This window comes from Copadichromis virginalis, linkage group LG6 (assembly GCF_057382275.1).
Source record: "Copadichromis virginalis isolate Kocher_CV1m ecotype Utaka linkage group LG6, C_Virginalis_male_GT1.1, whole genome shotgun sequence".
NCBI lineage: Eukaryota > Metazoa > Chordata > Actinopteri > Cichliformes > Cichlidae > Copadichromis > Copadichromis virginalis.
In genome coordinates, this window is record NC_140623.1 from 11,048,319 (window position 1) to 11,068,636 (window position 20,318).

Sequence of the window (20,318 nt, forward strand, 5' to 3'; positions counted from 1 at the left end):
TGTACAGCATTTTAGAAGACTCTTTTTCTGTGGTGGCTTAAAATGATTTCAGTGATGCAATGTTGATGCTAAAAATATTGCTTTTAATATAACAAGTAAATCACTTTTGCCATATACAATAATCATTTCTTGAGTAAAGTTCAGCATGAACAGATATAAAATAGACTTGCACTAAAGGAAACAAAAAGGTGGCATCAAAACCCACTTTGCTGTGACGTAGTGATAGTCACACGTATTACACGTAAGGCATTTTTCCACTGCATAGCAAAGGGGTTGCTGTACATAAGTTGAAATGTTAAAGCTGACCTGTGACAAGGAAGTGAGACTCAAATGTCCTCTCTTCCTCTTTCGCATTAAAAAAGCCTTTTGCTTTTTCTGAGCAGTATAGTTGTACATGTGTCACCGAGAGGACATGTTCATTATTTGTGCTGTTGCAGTGTGGGAGTAGTCACCCTGTCCTGGCTCTTAACTGGTGAGTGTGGTGCTCTGATAAAAGATTTCTGTTATCTTGCTGTGAACATGAGCTCCTTTGGGAAAGTTGTTGGTGATAACTTAGAACAGCAGTGAAGTCCCAAGATAATCTCTTGGTTTGTTTTTTATGTCATAAATAATTGGGGGTTTTTACATTTTAAGTTTAATTTTATTTCAGAACACAACATAAATTCTAGTTAGACTAAAAACAAATAAAAATACTAACAATAAGAAAAAGCTCGCTTGTTTTAACACTGATTATATTTTCAGGGCTTTGATGTGAAGTTATCTTTGTGAAGTTAATATTTATCCCTTTCCACTTTATAATAACCAACATTAAATGCCATTTGAGTTTGTGTTTCTAAAGCTTCCACTCGAGGGCAGCACTACACTAGAGTTTTAAACCTTGGCATTCAGCACTGTTGTATAATAGGAGCTCAGGTGAAATAGTCTGAACATTTAATCATGAGTATTTTTAATTAGTTTCTCTGAGCAGCTTTGCTGAGCACCTGCATCTACACACAGAGTTGTCTCAGGATTGTATCCACTTGAAAAATGTGTTACTTTGTATAAAAAATGGCTTTAATTCTTAAATAATTCTTGTTAAAGTGTTGTCGTAAATCTCACCCAAACGGTCGCAGCAGATGGCTGCCTCGCCCTGAATCTGGTTCTGCTGGAGGTTTCCTCCTGTTAAAAGGGAGCTTTTCCTTCTCACTGTCGACAAGTGCTTGCTATTTGGGGGTCATGTTATTGTTGGGGGCTTCGCTCTATCATTATAGTGGCCTTACATCACAATAAAAAGTGCTGTGAGGGAACTGTTATTTTGATTTGGTACTATGTAAATAACATTGAACAGAATTGAAACTGACATTGTTAAAAAACTTGTGGAACAGTGAAGCATTTACTCGTCAAACAGTAAATGAAGGTTTTTCTTCAAGAACATCTCCAACATTTTGACATTTATTAAGTATCTTTTGGTTAGTTATAGAGATGGCACGATACCACTTTTTTATGTCCGATACCGATACCGATATCATAAATTTGGATATCTGCCGATACCGATATGAATCCGATATAGTGTTTTTTAATCAACAAAACTGTTTTTTAAATATTTTGCTGCATTTTGTATAAGTTCATACTCAAGTTTAAAACAACAACTACACTAAAGCTATTCTGTTATACCTGTATACAAAAAAAATATTTCATAGTTCAGCAATACTGATCAATCTAATAAACTTAAACCTACACCATCCTCCCTATTCTGGTATTTTAAAGAGTACTTAGCGTAAATATTAAGCAACCTAACTAATAGGGTTCCAACTCCCAGCAACAACAAAAATAAATAAATAAAAAATAGGGAACCACCCCTCACGCTCCACCTCATGATGCTTAATCGACGTAATCAACCTTAATTTGATGAAGTGTGAAAAAAATGCACAGAAATCAATTATTTTTCAAGAAATATTAAATAGATTCAGCATCTTTCTTCAACAAAATTGCAGACAGCACAGATGGTACCATCCCAAAGTAAAAAGTACTATAGCTTACTAGGGTATATATATTAGACTTAATAGTCACTATATACAGTAATTGACTTCTATTCATTTTACATCAAATTAAAACTTTGGGTGTCAGATAATTATTTATTAAAAGCTAGACATTTTAAATGAGAATAAGAAAGAAAAGTATGTCTTTGTGCCCCCTTTTCCCTGTTCATGCCCTATCGGCCCCCCTGGCTAAACTTTGCTAGATCCGCCCCTGCACAGTTACGTCAGCTACATAGAAAAAGATCCTCGAGTAGAAAGTAATATTAAATAAATTCTAACAACAGCTTATCAAGCTTAAACGTGCTGCTGTTGTTCAGCCGCTGGTTTCCTCTTTCTGGTGCAAAGTGGGCCAAAAGCAAACTAGAGACACGGACTAGCGACAGAAAAGCCGATCAGCTGATCGTTAAGCAGTTTCATGATTGAAGTAGCAGCAGGAGAGCGAGAGGCAGTCGTTTGTTAAGCTTAACGCAGGAATGCTTTACAAACATTCAGAGATGGACTTACACACTTGCTTTACTTCTCTCGGGGATAACTTTGTCGGAGATGAAATGCCAGGTTGCTAGCGAAGCTCCACATGCTATCCAGACCACCGACAGGTCCCGCATGCCACAGCCGCTCTATCACCTGATGCATACTGCTCCGACGTGCTAACGTTCTGAGGCGAGTTACAGCCTGTTGCAAGTTTTGTGAGGTGCTTTCGTGATATTTAATGGATCGGATTACATTTTTTATTTTTCTCCGATATCCGATCCAGTAATTTAGGTCAGTATCGGACCGATACCGATACGTAATATCAGATCGGTCCATCTCTAGTTAGTTACATAATTAAATTCATATTACGATCATTTATTTGTCTATACATAACTATTAATGTACAGTTGGTGATCTTAACTTGGCTTTAATGTCCTTTATGAGTCTAATGGGCACCATAACTTATATAAATCACGTTTTAAATAAATGTTGGAACTTGTCATTAAGACCCATCAGGAAAGTGTTTCCTCAGGTCTTTTTTTCATTAGAGTTCAAGGCTTTTTTGAAACTAGAGTCTTGAGATATTTCCATCTCTGGTTGGTCTCTTGCTGTTAGCTGTTTTTAGCATGCTATTGATGCTTAGAGAGATCTAATGTTCTGTTCGCAGCAGTGCAAAGGCAGACATCACAGACAGAAAAATAATATAAAAGATAAAGTTGTAAAAACACTTTACAAACTGTTCCTTTTTTCATCCGTCTCAGAAATGCATGATTTAGAAAGTAAAAATACAACATAATCGTATTTTTTTCCTTAAAATGTCAAGCATCATGGACAAATGACATTACATAGCAGTCAACAGTAGTTACAAAAGGTGCAATGAGCAATCAGCTAATACCCGCCACAAGATGTCACAACAGTACAAAATATTAGTAAATTTTATAATATATACGACTATAATATTAGTTATAATATATGCAATTAGCACATTGCATATATTATAACTAATATTATAGTATAGAAGTGAAGAGTGTGCTGAGAAGATTAAAGGAATACTTTAAGAAGCTAATGAATGTAAAAAACGAGAGCCAGAGGGGGACGGAAAGTGGATAGTTAGCCAATGAGGAAGTGCAGAGGATTAGTAGCAAGGAAGTGAGGCAGCTCTAGAAGAGTGGAAAGGCAGTTAATCCAGATGACATACAGTGGAGGTTTGGATGTTTCTAGGAGAGAGGGCAGTGGACTTTTTAACTAGATTGTTTAACACAATCCTGGAGATTGAGAGGACCCATGAGTAATGGAGAAGAAGTACACATCATCTTCATTACTTTCCAAGAACAAAGATGATGTGAAAAGCTGTAGCGGTATGGCTTCATGCTGTGAAAGAGCACTTCAGGTGTAATGTTTGCTTTAAGAGTGTTGCTGGGTGGGCACTGGTTTAGCATAGTTGGATGAGCAGGCGACCATGTGCTGCACGTCTCCCCCTCTGTCTCTTTTTGCGTTCCTGTCAGTCTTCACTGTCTCCATCTAATAAAGCCAGAAAAAGGCCAAAAAATATATTTTTTAAAAAGTGTTGCTGGAACATCAAAAAGGGGTTGCAGTGTCTTCATGGATCCAGAGAAAACATATGATAGGGCGCCTGAGGTAGTGTGTTAGGAAATCAGAAGTGTATGTGAGTGTGGCGCAAGACATGCAGGACGCCAGCGAGACAGTGGGTTAGGTGTGTGGTAGAAGTGCCAGATGAGTTCAAGGTGGGTATGGGATTACATCAGGGTTTGACTTTGAGTCCTTTCCTGTTTTTGATGGTGATGGACAGCCTGACAGGTGAAGTCAGGCAAGGGTCTACGTGGACTAACGATGCTTACTGATGATATTTTGCAGTGGCGAGAAGGTAGCAGAGAGCCTGGACATGTGGAGGTTTGCACTGGAGAATAGAGGAATGAAAGTCAGTAGAAGATAGAATACATGAGTGAGAATGAGAGGGATATAGGTGGAACGGTAAACATGCAACTAGCACAGGTGGTGAAGGTGGGGTCAACCATCCAAAGCCTCATATAGTAGACAACAGAGGTGAAGAAGAGAGTGCAGCGGGTGGAGATGAGGGTCAAGGTTGATGTGTGACAAGAGTGAATGGAAAGATTTCCCGTGTGGTGGTGAAACCTGCTATGATGTATGGTTTGGAGATGGTGGCACTGACAAAAAGGCAGGAGGCTGACGTGGAGGTGGCAGAGTTGAAAATACCAAGATGTTTTACTAAGAGGATGGACAGAATTGAAAATGAGTACATGAGAGGTATAGCTCATGTTGAAAATCATTTTTGGAGGGGTTAAAGGTTTTATTCAACCCCTCATGAACAAAATGTATTGCCTAAACCTTTTATACATGTCTGGCCAGGTTCTAGTAAGTTATGCACAAGTTGGCTTCTTGTATATCCTGTGTGCTGTGGCTTAAAAGCCCCCCTAATCGTGAGACTGGCCTACTTTTTGGTGATCTGCTTGTGTGTGCCTGACGTAGGATAGGTAGGATGACAAATAGAGGTTTTCACAATTAACCAATAAGCTTATTTAGTAAGCCAGCTGTTTCCCCCATTCTCAGCCTTTCTCACTTGCTAAGCTAACCTTCATATTTCTTATGTAAACATATGAGATATCGAACTTTCCATCAAACTCTCAGTAAGAAAGCACATTTCCCAACTAATCATTTAACCTGGCCCTAAAAAGAGTTGACTCTGAATTTCAGTTAGCAAAGCAAACAAAACAGAGGCATGAAATTATAGTTTCTGCACTAGCATATTACTTTTACTTCTTACCAAGTCATAGTATTTTTAACAAATAATAGAAACTCAGTGCAAAGGGAACAGAAAGTGTTTATGCGAACATAGAAAAAGGGGTTTTCACCATGTTTCACATTTCTTGACACGCTGATTGAATGTCACCGAGTTACAACCCCAAGGGAAACCACAGCACCGCAGCCTCTTCTTTTCTCAGAAAATTTTCCAATTCGTCACTAGAGGCAAGACGGCAAAACTTTAGTCAAAGAAATGTTTAGGGTACACGGCCTGAATAACCCTACAGACATGGAAATGACAGCACGCTGAACAACTCTGGAACGGTAAGTTCAATTTTTACTTGGTTTACTTGGTCTTTTCTAAGAGAGATCAAACACATTTTTTAGTTGCTATGAATGAATGAACCTGCGGTGAAGAAAGATGGTGTTGCAGTGTGATGGAGAAAGTGATAAAGTCTACTCTGAAGCGAGATTAGAAGTGGCTGGTTACGTGCATGTGATGAATGGAAAAGGCTTTCTTTTTTCTGTATTTAATTCATAAAATCATAACAAGTTAAAGCTCACCTATTGTGTTTATGCAAGAGTTCTCACTGTATTTTCCACAATATCATTGTGAACAAGACTTTTCACAGTTATATTGTAATTGTAATATATTCTGCACTAAAGATCACCTAAAAGGTCCAAGTAGACAGAAATATATTTAGATATAAAAACTAGTCCCAGTAAGATACCTAATGCTGTCTTTTTAATAAAAATGCTAACTCGGAAAGGTGCACTTTAAATGGCACAGGAAAATAGGTGGGGGGGTGAGGCAGGGGGAGGTGGCAGAATAGCAAAGACACAAAATAGTGTGGAGGAGCGAGAGAAGGAAAGGACGCCAGAGTTAAAGGGTTTCTAAACGGACATGTGGATAGTTTTGTCAAATAAACAAAAGTTGTCCATGCACACAACAGCTTTTTTGGGGGTTGCAGTTTGAAATGTGTCAGCATGCTAACAAGCAAGTTTATCATGTTGATTTTACACATAAACAGTATTAAACAAATTGAAATTCAGACATTTCACAAAGCTCGTGGTAAGCTGTAAACACCCAAATTTCTGCCTGCCAGCAGCATTAGAGGAAACAGCTCAGGGGATTTATTGTATGTCTGTACAAAATTATGTGTCCCTGCATGCTCAACAGTCATACTGCTGCTGCCGCTGTTGTTTCGGGATACGCCTACTCCTAGACTGCGACTATGATATGCTAATTTATCCCACCTTCAACCCTTTCAGTTAAGAATTCAAGCCATAGCGGCATAATCAATCCAACCATCTCATTTCCAAGTATCTGATCACATAAAAACTACTCGGCAGATTCTTGTCTCTGACATCATAATAATAACGATACTTCAATTAATCACTTACAGTAAACAAGACAAGGTTCCACCAACTGACAACCATGCTCATTTTAGCTACTTATAGTCAGAGAGCAACAAACATCTTTACTGCCTCTTTTTGGTTGAACATCAGCCATAAAAACAAAAGAAGGAAAGAAAAAATACCCAGACAGGTCAGCAACTTTCTGGTAACCACCAGTTGCTTAGGGAAAATCTGCATTTCCTGACACCAACTATCTAATGAGTGACATTTTTGTCAGTCATGTAGGTTGACAGGGTGGACCGGACTTTAAGCCCATGTGACTGAAGCTTAACATGATGACTATTATGAAGCAGTTCTGATCTGTATGCCCACAGAAATGAATAAAACATGTTACTCCAGCTCACCACTAGTTGTGGTTTCAGAAACCGCTGCACCAGTAATTTCAAGAAAAAAGTAGTTCAAGAAATGAAGAGCAGACTTTCTGGATTGTGAATGGTTGCTTTTTTTGTTATTGGAAACAAACATACCTTTCTGGGAAGACAAAGGGGTTAGGATGTGGTTTAAGTTTTTAGTGTGTATTTGTATTCAGTTTGTGGTTGTTTTTCTCGTGTGTCAGTGAAGTGAGTAAGGAAAGAGAGAAAGAGACGAAAGAGAAAAAAAAGAGATCAAAGAGTGTCAACTTTTTCACTTTGCTGTCGGACCAGTGTAGGGGAAGTCCAAAAGTCAGTAGACAAATGATATGAAGAGAACTAGTGCTTAACACATGAAAAATGGTTCTTAGAAGGTAAAGTATTAAGATAGTGTCTGATAAGAAGAGGCAAGAAGAGGAATCTTGATTTTTTGAAGTTATTAACAAAGCGGGTTTTCCACAATTGGATAAGTGGTCAACTGACGCAAATCATTCAAATCTCCTGTTAGCTGGGGAAGTCTGTGGATTGTCCAGTATGACTTTGACTCGTATCATTAATCACATGACTTCAGGTTTGATTAAAAACAGACTTGTGATTTCAGTCTTATGAATTTAAAAAAAAAAAAATCCACCAGAACAGAAAAAGTCTTGTTGAAGTCTAACCAAAAACAAACAATCCATCCATCTTCTTCCGCTTTATCGCGGAAGAAGTCGCGGGGGCAGCAGCCTAAGCAGAGAGGCCCAGACCTCCCTCTCCCCAGCCACCTCCTCCAGCTTATCTGGGGAACACCAAGGCGTTCCCAGGCCAGCCGAGAGATATAATCTCTCCAGTGTGTCCTGGGTCTGCTCCAGGGCCTCTTCCCAGTGGGACATGCCCGGAACACCTCACCCAGGAGGCGCCCAGGAGGCATCCTTGTCAGATGCCCGAACCACCTCAGCTGGCTCCTTTCAATGTGGAGGAGCAGCGGTTCTACTCTGAGCCCCTCCCGGATGGCCGAACTTCTCACCCTATCTCTAAGGGAGAGGCCAGCCACCCTAGGGAGGAAGCTCATTTCTGCCTCTTGTATCCGCAATCTCGTTCTTTTGGTCACTACCCACAGCTCGTGGCCATAGGTGAGGGTAGGGACGTAGATCGATCGGTAAATTGAGAGCTTCGCTTTTACACTCAGCTCTCCCTTCACCACGACGGACCGGTGCAGCGTCCGCATCACTGCAGCCGCAGCACCAATCCGTCTGTCGATCCCTTCTCCCATCACTCGCAAACAAGACCCCGAGATACTTGAACTCAGAAACGTTGGACATAATTGGACAATATTACTCAGCTGAAACAAGGCTGTCCATAAGACTTGGCTTTGATGACACTATAAGGGTAAAAAAGATGGTTTGTCAGAGTGGAAATAATTGAGGCTGAGGCATTCCTATCCAAAGTAATTACAGTGAATCATTTCATGCTCTGTATTCCATACACAACACCAGAGGTTACAAGTAGACAATTTTACATAATCCAGACCTTTATGTCTTTAAGAAATGCTTAAATGTGACTAAATGGACAGTTTCACCTGGCTTCAAAGATAAATATAGCTTGGCTCTGTCATCATAGCTATGAAAATGTGTGCAGTGTTTACTAGTGATATTGTTGAAGTTGAATAAAGGTAAGTGTTGGCACAGAAGCTCATGGAACTTCATGATGAATCTTTTGCATTTAAAAGACTCACCATTCTTTGAAAGTCTGTCTGAATGCTTTAACTGCAGAGGACTTCTACCCATGCAAGAAGAAAGAGTTAGCTGTGATTAAACCAAAACACCCACATCAAACATGCGCCTTGTTTGAGCCGTCTGCTACAGATTGATGTGACTGCAGTGCGACCTTTATAGATCTGGTAGAGTGAAAGGTCAGTTTCTACAGATTCCTCACACTGAGGAGCAGCAGTGCATTAGCGGTGTCAGGTAGGTGTATGTTGTCAGACCATTTGCATGCGGAAGATCAGATAACGAATAAAATATAAGCAGTCTCATATCATAATTTGACACAATAAGTAATCTACTTCATTTCCTATCCCATACTGGTGTTTCTCTTTTTTATTCTGGAAGATTGCAAGGCTGTTATCTTCTTGGATCACTACATGCAACATTGTCACCCTAGAAGAGCTCTCATCAGAGAGTCTCAATGTCAGGATGGAACTGATCTTGCTTTATGCTGCAGCACATGACTCAATCTAATAGTACATTTTAAGAGGATGTAGTTAGTGTAACTTCCCCCCCTCACCTTTTGTATCAACTGACATCTTGTTAATTTTTACACAAAGTGCCTCCTGTTAAGCTTATCAACTTCCTGACTACTAAAGCACTTTCTTGTAATGTGCATGACTGGAAATTGTATACTCCATTTATTAAAATCATGTAAGTCTGAGCTCATTGCATGCAATCAGATTAAGTTTTTTTTAAGAAGTGCCGTTAGCAGGAAGTGAACCTGTCAGAATAATGGAACATTTGAGTTCTCAGAAAAACATTTTGACCTTTATTAAACCTTGCAAACAGGTGACCGTAGAAGCACCAACATAATGTGCTTTCCCCTGTGCACGGAAATGGAAGAAAAACAGTAGTGTGCAGCGGTTTGGGCTAAAAAAAAAGGAGAACAACACTTTTTCTTCTTTTTTTTTTCTTTTTTTTAAAGAAATGATACTGGCACCACAAATATTTATCAGTAAATGATTTTTAAAATGTTCCACTGCATTTTAAACTGCAGCAACTCATGGTATACTTGCCACGAACTGCCACAAGTGTTGACTTCTGCATGACACTTGGAACGTAGTTTGTTAGACAGTTATTCTATGGATTGTGGCTGAAGATAATATTTAGGGTTTTAGCTGCAGGTTCAGGTTTAGGTTTTCTATCATGCTACAAAGCAGAATACATGTTATGTTATGAATGTGAATCTAAACATGTAAAGAATCTACGTCAGCGCTGTGCAGTATAAACTTAATATGTTTGCGTTAATCACAATGAAAAGAAATGTTCGCTTGAATATCAATGAGATAAAATGCTTTTAAAAAAAGGTGAAAGTTTTAGGTCAGGCTCTGGGTGTTTGTGGGTCAGCTTGCACTTGGCTGCAAAACCACAAGAACCACGAATCCACACAAACACATTTTTTTTTCATCCTGTTTTTCACAGAGTTTAAATGTCATTGCGGTCCACATGCAAAGGCAGCTGCAGCTAATACATTTATAAGTATTAGCTGTAGCATGCCCTTTGTGTGCATTGCTGTACACGGTTAAAAATCCAACAGGCTGGGGGAAATGGCAGGCTGTAGTCAACAAACTAATAAATGATGATGAAGTTTAAAACTGAAACATTAACGCAGAAGCTGCCAGTTTTTACTTGACTGCATGTTTAAATGTGTCATCAGGTACTAAATTTAACCTTATCTGTCAGTTGAAAGAAATGATAGGAAGTAAGAAACACGTGTTGACATGCTTCAGATGCTCAGAAGTGAAGAATAATTAATCAGAAGTTCACATTTTAGTCTGGAGAGCAGTGCCGATTCAAAGTAAGATCCTCTACAGTGTTAATTGCTTGAATTGAAAAGCAACGAATTCAACCTTTTTTTTTTCCTTTTATCTGTTTGGGTTTGTGTAGCTGACACAATTATTATTATTGTTTTATTAAGAGAACTGTTTGATATTTAAACTGTATTTTATTAAATAGTTGTGCTGAATTCCAGTGGAGATTGAATGGAAACTGCTGACATTTTTGCACAAATGTGGGTGGGATGAAAAAGGCAGACTGTTGTATGTTCCAAAAAGGAAGCTGATGAAAGGTTTTGCATGTCTTGAGTGTGCGTGGCTGAGTGTAAAATGAGAATTTGACCAGAGTATTTCTTTTCATTACCTGTTTTAATGGCTGTATGAGTGTGGCCTTTCAGAAAAAACAGCTGGTCTTGTTTTACCCTGAAAAAGGAAATATCAATGACATTGTATTTGGTGTTGATTTTGATGCATAAGCCTGATTTACACTGGAACTTTGTTGTCTCAAATCATCATTGTTCATTTATCCTGTTACTGCAAGAGAACAAATGTCACATTTGTACAGATGTGGAACCGCAGAGGAGTGGGGCAGGATCTGAAACACTTCTATTTCTGTTTTTCCATCGACTGCTTATGTTACAACTTATTCTTGATGTGTTTGTAGGCAGCAGTTTTTTTTCTATGTGTATCTCTGTCACATTGTTGCATCTTGTCAACCAGATGATTTAATAAACACTTTAAATTTATTTATTTTTTATCTGGGCAGGATGAGAAAAATTGGGAAGCAGTGAGCCAAAGTCTGGAGCGACTACAATGCTTCAAATCTTCCAGTCACTGAGCTTTGGAAACAAACCATCCCAGTGGCCTCAAAGGACTTAACAAATGGAGAGAAATAAGAAAAGACTTTCCCTGTTTATTCTGCTGCCTCTGCTGCTGCTCTGCACAAGTGATGAGTGTCCCAGGCTTCCAGAGAGTTAGTCTTTATTCCTCTTTATTCATGTTTAACTGATTTTAAGATCTGTTGTTTGACATATTTACTCATTTTCATTTAATCTCTCCTGTTTTAATTCTCACAGATCTCACTTGCTACACTGACTACAATAGAAACATCACATGTTTGTGGAACAGCAAATACGTGTCTGATGACACTGCATGCACCATACATGCTCAGTATAAAGGTCCCTACATGTAAGGACCTCAATCACAAAAAGAAAACCTAGATGCATAATACTTACAATACACGAGTCACAAATGTCATCAGTAACATCATCTACAGCAAAATCAAATGAATATTCTTCTTCTCAGCTCTTACAGCACTTCCTGTCACCTAAAGTCTGTTGACATGTCCAGACCAGACCTAAAGGAGTGCTCCCTCATCTTTGAAATGGAATACACTGTGAGTGTGTAAACAACTAGCATTGTTGGTGGATACCCTGTTTATTAAAAATATGTTTAAAATCTGTAGAAGAGAGAAAAAAAGAATCATCTGCTTTTTAAGGTATAGACAGCTGTGAAGAATCCTGTGATGAGCATATGGCCAGCAGGACATTTAAAGCACACTGCTTTCCATTTAATATTAGAGTATCTATGTATGAATTTCAGGAAGTACAACTCCAGGATCAGGCTTCTTTTTTATTTTTACTTTTTTGCACATGAAGTGAAATTAAAGCTAATTATGGCCTCTGTGCAGACACAGGCTACTGTGTGAAAATGCTAATTTCTCAAAACGTAGAAGCTAAACTGAGAGAGCATTCTGGACCCCTTTTTTTCTAATATGTGCGGGTATACCTGCACATATGAAATAATAATATGTCAGAAATGAAGAAGAAGCATAACTGGTCCCACCCTTGTGAATTTCACTCTGTGACACCAAGGAAAACCTCAAGCCTCAAGCATATATACATCACTTCTAGATTTACATCGAAACTATTATCTGTAGATTTGAATCAAAACATTTTAAATTTACCAATCGATTTAGATCTTCACTAGTTTTGGATCATTTTATTAATTTTTCAAAACAATTTATTTCAGTTTCGGTCTCTCCATGTGTTGTCCATGAATCTGAGCTGTGCTCATATGAAGCAGAGTCTAATCACTTCCTACGTGCCGTCCTGTCACAGTGAGTGTAATCTATACTACCTCATTGTTACTTACAATATGACCTATTTACGGAGCCCATAGAACATATTTGTCTGATTCGTGTGTGTGTGTGTGTGTGTGTGTGTGTGTGTTCATGTGCACACTCTTACAGTAAAGGTGAATCCTCCTTCGAAGCCAGAAGTCAACGTCACCTCTGTTTCCTGGTTGTCCGAAGACCCCGAACATGAAATGATCAACTCATACGAAAGTGAAGTGCAGTGGAAGCAGCAGGATCAGTCATGGAGTGTAAGTTTAGATTTTGTATCACAATGTGAATGAGTTTGGGTATGAAGTCGAGATCCTGAAAGTGCACGTTTAAATAGTGTGTACACATGATCCTTGCCCTGTGTTTGTGTGAATTCATAGCAAGAGTAAATAAAGTGATATAAAAATCTTTCTGTCTGTCAGGATCCCCCCTTTCAGAAAAAAGGTGACATTCAGTGCGAGAATGAGTGCAGGGCAGAGCTGGACCCAGACAAACTGATACAAGGCGAGAAGTACGAGGTACGAGTTCGTGTGCGGTCTGTTAAACCTCGACCCAAGGGAGCCTGGAGTGACTGGAGCCCCACTGCATCATGGGAGTCACCAGTAGGAAAAAGAAAACCACCATCAGGTACTTTTTTTGCCAAATGGCTCCAAAGACAAATAGTTTAGTTTAAGAAACTCTGCAGAGTTCTCTTTTACATTCAGTCCTGCCTTCTCTCATTTTTCTAAGCTAACGTGATCGGCTCTGTCTTCTGTTTCAGTACAACAAGGACACACATTTTATAAGAGCAACTAAAGCCCACAGAAATTCTGTATTTGTTTTACCTGATGAAGTCAGTACAGTCAGTACCATTGTTATTCTCTGTTTATGTAAATGACGTGCAGCTCCAAGATAGGAAAGTGAAAATGTGAAAATATGCTGATGATATGGCTATTGTTGGTCTTCTATAGGAACTCGAGCCCTAATGGTTTTGCTCAGGGATGCAGGTTGAAAGAAGGGTGTAAATTTCATTATTTCCTTATTAAAAATGAAAAAGCTTGTCTTGAATTACCCAATCCCCATGACCGGCTTCACTTTCTGATCAGTCTGTGAGAGTCATTAATATCTTTAAGTATCTGGAAACACATTTTAAGGACAAGATTTATTTTTTTTTATGCTCATTCCATTTACAGGAAAGCTAATTGGAGAATATTTTGTTATTTTGTAACATGATTGTTAGAACTACCAGAACAATTACTGGTCGATAGCAGCCTTGATTGGAATCTAGTATCTTCAAGCTGTCTTAAGGAAAGCCTGGTCTATTGTTACTGACCCCAAACACCCTCTTCACTCTGATTTTGAATTAATGCTGTCAGGATGACGTTACAAGATGCCTCTAGCTAGCAAAAAAGTCTATAAGAGATCCTTTGTGTCAAAAGCATTTAATATTTTAAAAAAATCCATCATATACTGTGAAGTATTTCTATAGGTATATTGGAGTGTTATTTATGCTTAGGTTTGAATGTGGTCTGATTCCTACCAATATTTTTATTATGATTTTATTGCCTGGTTGATTTTTGACTTGGTGAACCAAAGACAATTTTCCATTAGTGTGGACGATAAAGTTATTCTATTCTGTTTTTTGGTTTTTTTGTATTTTTCAGATGTTCCTACACTTGTTGTGTGCATAATTACAGCAGGTGTTGTAGTGTTAATGGCAGTCATTCTCTGCACAACTAAAAAACACTGGTAAGCAAACTTTTCCAAAAATATCTCAATGTGCAGTATATTATGATTAGTTATTCTGGTATGATGTATTAAAAACAAAAAGATTCTTTTTGACAGCTTCGGTTTTGATTGTAATTTTGTTGCCTCAGGGTTTATGTAGTAAAGACAATGAAAGGTCAGCCCGTACCAGACCCAGGAAAATCCTCCCTGCAGAATGTACATTTTAAGGTAAGCATACAGGCTGTAGATGCGTCCTCTTTACTCTCTACTGTTAAATCATGTAATCAGGTTACAGTTTACAGTTTAAAATGAAAAACAATTGAAGCTGCCATTTCAGGGCAGTAAAAAATAACATTTGTGTACTATCATGGTGAACATGTTTGCAGTAAATGTACATGACTAGCAGCTATCGTTAGCATTTATTTTGAGCTGTGTGTCAGCCACATATGACTGTAAGTCGATGTGGCAGGCCGTGGCTTGCGGTGCCGTGCAGGGACGGCAGACGCACCTGCATGGCATCTGCAATCATGCCCCGCCTACTTAAATACTGTAGTGGGTCCTGCGTGTGCACAGCAACCATCAAGTATTAATAAAGAATGATTAAAATGCCACTGGGTCAGCCGTGGTCGTTTACAGTCGAATACTGAATCTTCTTTAGTTTTCAGTTCAATACTTTGTCATAACCATCTACAAATAAAAATGAGATAACTGCAGCTCATAAACAGACACAGCATGCAACATAAAAAGAGAATTACTGAAAGTTGTGCTGCAGACAGTCTAACCAGACAAACAAAATTGATCACTGATCCATTCGTCTTTTTAATCCTGGTCTTGAAGTGCAGACTGAATATGTAGTATATTTCAAATCTTTCTAATCTCTTCTTCTGTTCTGTGACTTTCTCTCCTCCAGAGTGGGTTCTCCAGTGAATACTTTCACTCCTTCTTGAAACCAGTGGAAATTATCACTGTAGAATTAATCTCACCTGTGGATGCTGCTGTGGCCTACAAGCCAGATGAGAAGATGGTGTTGAACAAAGGCAGCTATGACTCCACCAGCTCCAGCTTCACTAACCCAAGTTACTCTGAGCTTTGTAGCCCTCCTCCTATTTCCTCACTCACTGCTGGGAATCTGAAGCCCTGTGCGGTTGACACGCCTTATGGTCCTGTTGGTACTCAGGGTGAAGGAAAAAGCGCAGAACAGGAAAGTGATGAAGCGAGAGAGAAAGAAAAGGAGACGTTAATGTTGCTGCTCAAAGGCAGCAGTAACAGTGAGCCAGTGCAGGTGATTTCAGACTACGAGAAAACTGAGAGGCTCGACAATGATCGATTTAGGCTCCAGAGTCTAGATTCAGGCATGTGCAGTTGTGAAGAGGTCAGTGAAGAGAGCATGGAGGCAGATAGCATCAATATGACTGATAGCCATGATGAAGAACCTGAGGCTGAGGAGGAGGGAGGGAATGAACAAAAGGCAGATTTTCAGAGGCTGTTTGGAAGCAGCGGAGGTGTGTTTGGCAAGTCTATCCAGGTTTGTTCTGATTATGAGCGAGTGGAGAAACAGCAGGCTGACAGCCCGGAGCTTCCCAGCTTGGATTCAGGTGTTAGCAGTGGGGGAGAGGAGCAGCTGAGTCAGGATGAGGGCATGGAGGATGCTGATAAGTCCACTGAATCTACACGCTTCCTGTTTCCGCCTCATCCTTCCAGTGCTTTACCATGCTCCCTGCTCTCTTTTCCACAACTGCCTCTGAACTTGCCTGGGCCACGACTGAGTCCAGCGTTGCAGCTCCAGCCAGGTCACATGACACAGGGGTTTGCTCTGATGTCAACAGGCAGGTCGGTGGAGCCCTCTGGTGATGGATATATGCCAGTGAAACAGGAGGACGGCTGAGAACAGACAGCAGGCTCAACTAGCAGGACAACATAGCATGTAGCACTTGGAGGAGTCATCACAGTCAGTCAGTTCTCAGGAAAATGTGACATCACATAATTCTTTCTCTTCTGCTCAGTTTTCAGCAACTTTGACAGTTTCATGAATGTATTTTACTTTTGTTTTTTATATATTTATATCAATATTTATGCCTGCTCAGAAGCTCATACTGTCACCCCAGAATAAAATAATGTGACTCTTTCTACAATGTAAAGGCTGCCCTCTCTGCCATCACACTAGCTGACCTGACTGACTCTAAACTGCGTAAATCTGTGTAAACTGTGGTAAACTGTGGTAAACTGTGGTAAACTTCCCTACATGGACTAAAGTTTTTGGCCACATACATATTGAGCGATTTAAATCCATACCATGAAGCTTCCAGTGCACATTTTTTATCCTGATGTCAGTGGCAGAGGAGGTTTGGAGCTGTACAGAGCAGAGATGGGCAGTAACGCGTAATCCGATTACTTTTTTCAAGTAATGAGTAAAGTAAGGGATTACTGTTGCAAAAACGGTAATTTGATTACCGTTACTTTCCCGTAGGAACACTGCGTTACTGCGTTACTAAAACCGTGATTTTTTTGCGAGAATGTCTCATGACAGTAAGGTAAGCAAGTGCGACGTTCGTGACAGCAGCTGTGTGCAGATCAACAATGGATAATATATCGAGTGCAGAAGAGAGTATGAGCATGCAGCGTTTAAAGCGTGGAAGTACTGACCTTACTTTAAGTTTGATTCCATAAAAAGTGACAAAAACCTGCCCCAGGGCAAACCTCCGCCTACGCCACTCTTGCTTTACAGGTGAAAATAGAGCAAAAGGGCCGCTGAGTCTTTGATTTTATTTATTTTCTGCTGTGTTTCACTTGCATCTATTTGAAAGACTGAGTGTAAACACAAAAAAAATATATTTTATGTGCGGGAATGTGCAGAAAATAGGTTTAAATATTAAACAAATTTCTTCCAGTCAGAGAATGTTGCATATAATTAAATTTTTGCTTGATGCATAAAGTTAAAAGATTAAAACTAATAAAACAAGTTTTAAAAAGGGACCTTTCCATTTGATTACATTTTGTATGATGGATTATGTAGAAAAAGTAGAATTGGGCTGAAAGATCTATCGCTTTATCACCTATTCAGGTTGTAAATCGTGTTTTTAAAAAGTAACTAAGTAACTAAGTAATTAATTACTTTTGAAAATAAGTAATCAGTAAAGTAACGGGATTACTTTTGGGGGGAAGTAATCAGTAATTAGTTACTGATTACTTTTTTCAAGTAACTTGACCAACACTGGTGCAGAGCCTTGGTGGCTTTTATCTCAGCTTATGTTGTCTGACATAGTATTACGGTACCACACTGTGAGAGCAGTGAACTGTTCAGACCCATTCTTTCACAAATACTTGCAAAGGCAGACTGCATGGATGCTTAATTTTATACACCTGTAGTCATGGAACTGAAACACCTGAATTCATTGAGTCAGAGGTGTGGCCCAATACTTTTGGCCATATAGCAGCGTATTTAACAATGTTGGATTGCTTGTTTGTAACAGACGAACTTGGTAACTTTATTGCAGGAAACATATCCGGTCGTTAAGTGATGACGTGACGAATTCTACTTCTGGGCCTAAAGTAGTCTGCGTTTAATATGGCTTTTGTGTTGTTAACTTGTTTAATGTTTTGTATTTTCTTCTATTTAATCTCAAAAAGCTCCTAAAACAGTCAGTGATCACTGTTGACCTCCCTCGGCTTTTATTACCGCTAATCATTTATTTAAGCTCAGTTTTTAAAACCTTAGGATGTAACTACAGCCCAGCCCATGCAGCAGTATATGAATGACTAACCTCATATTGTGGATGGATTATCTCAGTTGTTCTCCTGGCTGAAGTTTGGTCCTTTTACAGCATCCTGCCATGCGATTACATTTGTTCCTGACCACCGAGAACACTCACGTTAACTTTTATCGAGTGGGAAAAAAGTTAGCTTGTATATATTATGCTAACATAGCTGTGTCACTAGCGGTCATGTAGCACAGCATTATATACCAGCTAGCCAAACTTCAGTAACCCTACAAACGTCACTGCTGTTTAGTTTTCTGTCTTCATTTATGTTGGAAGTGATAACAGAACTGTAGGTTTTAATTTGTTTCCAAAGCCCCGCAGTCAGGACATGCTATATTGTATCTAGATAGAAGCTAGTGAGCTAACTTCCTGCTAACTTCTAACTCCGTTAAATATCATAAATTAGATTTTATTTATTCTTGTGTGGCAGCTATTTACTGACTTTAAGAAGTTATTTGAAATTATGTCATTTCATGAATAACAGTTATTTTCCATGAAAACTAAAAATGGTTAAAATCTCAATAAAAATTAACGAGAAATACATGCAATTTTGCAGTTTTTTGGCTCAACATGTCATTTTGAGGTTAGGGGTGCCATTGGGTCATGGTTAGGTTTTTGGGTAAGGGTTAGGGTTAGGCATTGATTTCTGATGGTTGGTTAAGGGGTAATATGTCAATTCAGTGTCCTCACTAAGATGTGAAAACGAACGTGTGTGTGTCTGTGTGAAGTTTTGATGTGAATCTGAAAAACACAATTTTGAAAACACTGGAAAGACCTGGGCCCTGTGCTTCGTACGTCGCTTACTACATCCAAGATCAAATGAAACATCCAAGACCAAATCATCGCGCTAACTCTGAGCTCGCTAATCCGGTTCCCCGAACACACCTGTTGTTGACGATTAGTATAGCTGGATGAAGTAATGTGAGATCACTGGGTGGCCCAACAGGGGCTACGCATCGATAGTAGAAACATTGATCGGCAACCCTTTGATTGGTCGGCGAAAATGTCGAAGGAGCGCGCTCGGTATTTTTCGGCAGCAGAGCAAGAACTCTTGAGTGAGGGATTTCAGGAGTTTCAGAGTTTAATTAAAACGCAAGGGAACACTGCAAAGGCTGCAAAAGCAAGGAGCGAGGGCTGGCAGGAAGTTGCTGACAAATTAAACTCGTAAGTAATTTAATAATAACAATAATAATGGAGTGGATTTATATAGCGCTTTTCAAGGCACCCAAAGCGCTTTACAATGCCACTATTCATTCACTCTCACAATCACACACTGGTGGAGGCAGCTACGGTTGTAGCCACAGCTGCCCTGGGGCAGACTGACAGAAGCCAGGCTGCCATATTGCGCCATCGGCCCTCTGGCCAACACCAGTAGGCGGTAGGGTAGATTTATCATATCACACCATATTATCCAATATTATATTACATTATATTATATTATAATATGTTATATTATATCCCCTTTCACATTAGAGCCACAACAGGACCCACTAGAACATGGGAACAAGTAAAAGTGAAATATAAGAATATTCTACAGAATGGTAATATTTATCACTTATATTGCTTGTCGTCTCTTGGAAAGAGACCCTGGAATACTCTGTTTGTTTGTTCATAACAGCAACCAAGAAAAGGGCAGAGCAAAAAAAAAGACAGGTGGTGGTCCTGCACCCCCTCGTCAACAAGTTGGTTAAGTGAATAATACCCTCACGGGAAAATCGATATCTCTCTATGAGCACACTGTCGCGCTGAGCTAAAGGATCCTGTCTGTCCCGCAATATACGCTGAATTCTGAAAACTCTCCTTATCAATCTTGGACCTTCCGCAATGGGTTGCTCGCGTAAACGGACAGGATATGACTGCGACAGGCTTCCCAAATCCACCTTCGCTTTTATAGCCGTGGTCTCTCATCTTGATTACACGAAGTAATTTACAATTACTACTCTGAAATATGAATTACATCTGTAATAATCACATACATGTAATAGAATGTTAATAGTACATTTCCCTTTTTTAGGGAATGACCTGTATGTATCTGTGTGAAATCAATAAAAGGATCAAGTGCTGCATTATCTTTAGTTACATTGATGTTATTTATTTATGGTGAAACAGTGGTGGAATATCGCTGTTGCTTTCGTATGAATGACGCGGACATACCTGCGTGGCCGC

General features: G+C 39.3%; 1 protein-coding gene across 2 annotated transcripts; it reads left to right on the forward strand.

Annotated features, from left to right (window-relative positions):
- The first annotated feature begins 27 nt into the window (after positions 1-27).
- LOC146707278 (uncharacterized) lies at positions 28-19,502 on the forward strand. 2 transcript variants are annotated; one of them, XM_085458605.1, is made up of 10 exons: positions 28-472; positions 11,329-11,535; positions 11,639-11,750; positions 11,868-11,958; positions 12,594-12,681; positions 12,814-12,947; positions 13,110-13,314; positions 14,331-14,415; positions 14,544-14,622; positions 15,305-19,502. In XM_085458605.1, the coding sequence occupies exons 2-10, from the start codon at positions 11,445-11,447 to the stop codon at positions 16,277-16,279; spliced, it is 1,860 nt and encodes a 619-aa protein (XP_085314731.1). In that variant the 5' UTR covers positions 28-472; positions 11,329-11,444; the 3' UTR covers positions 16,280-19,502. The 2 variants fall into 2 exon arrangements, with proteins under 2 accessions (XP_085314731.1, XP_085314729.1); XM_085458603.1 differs by lacking the exon at positions 28-472 and adding an exon at positions 5,492-5,594.
- The last annotated feature ends 816 nt before the right edge of the window (positions 19,503-20,318 follow it).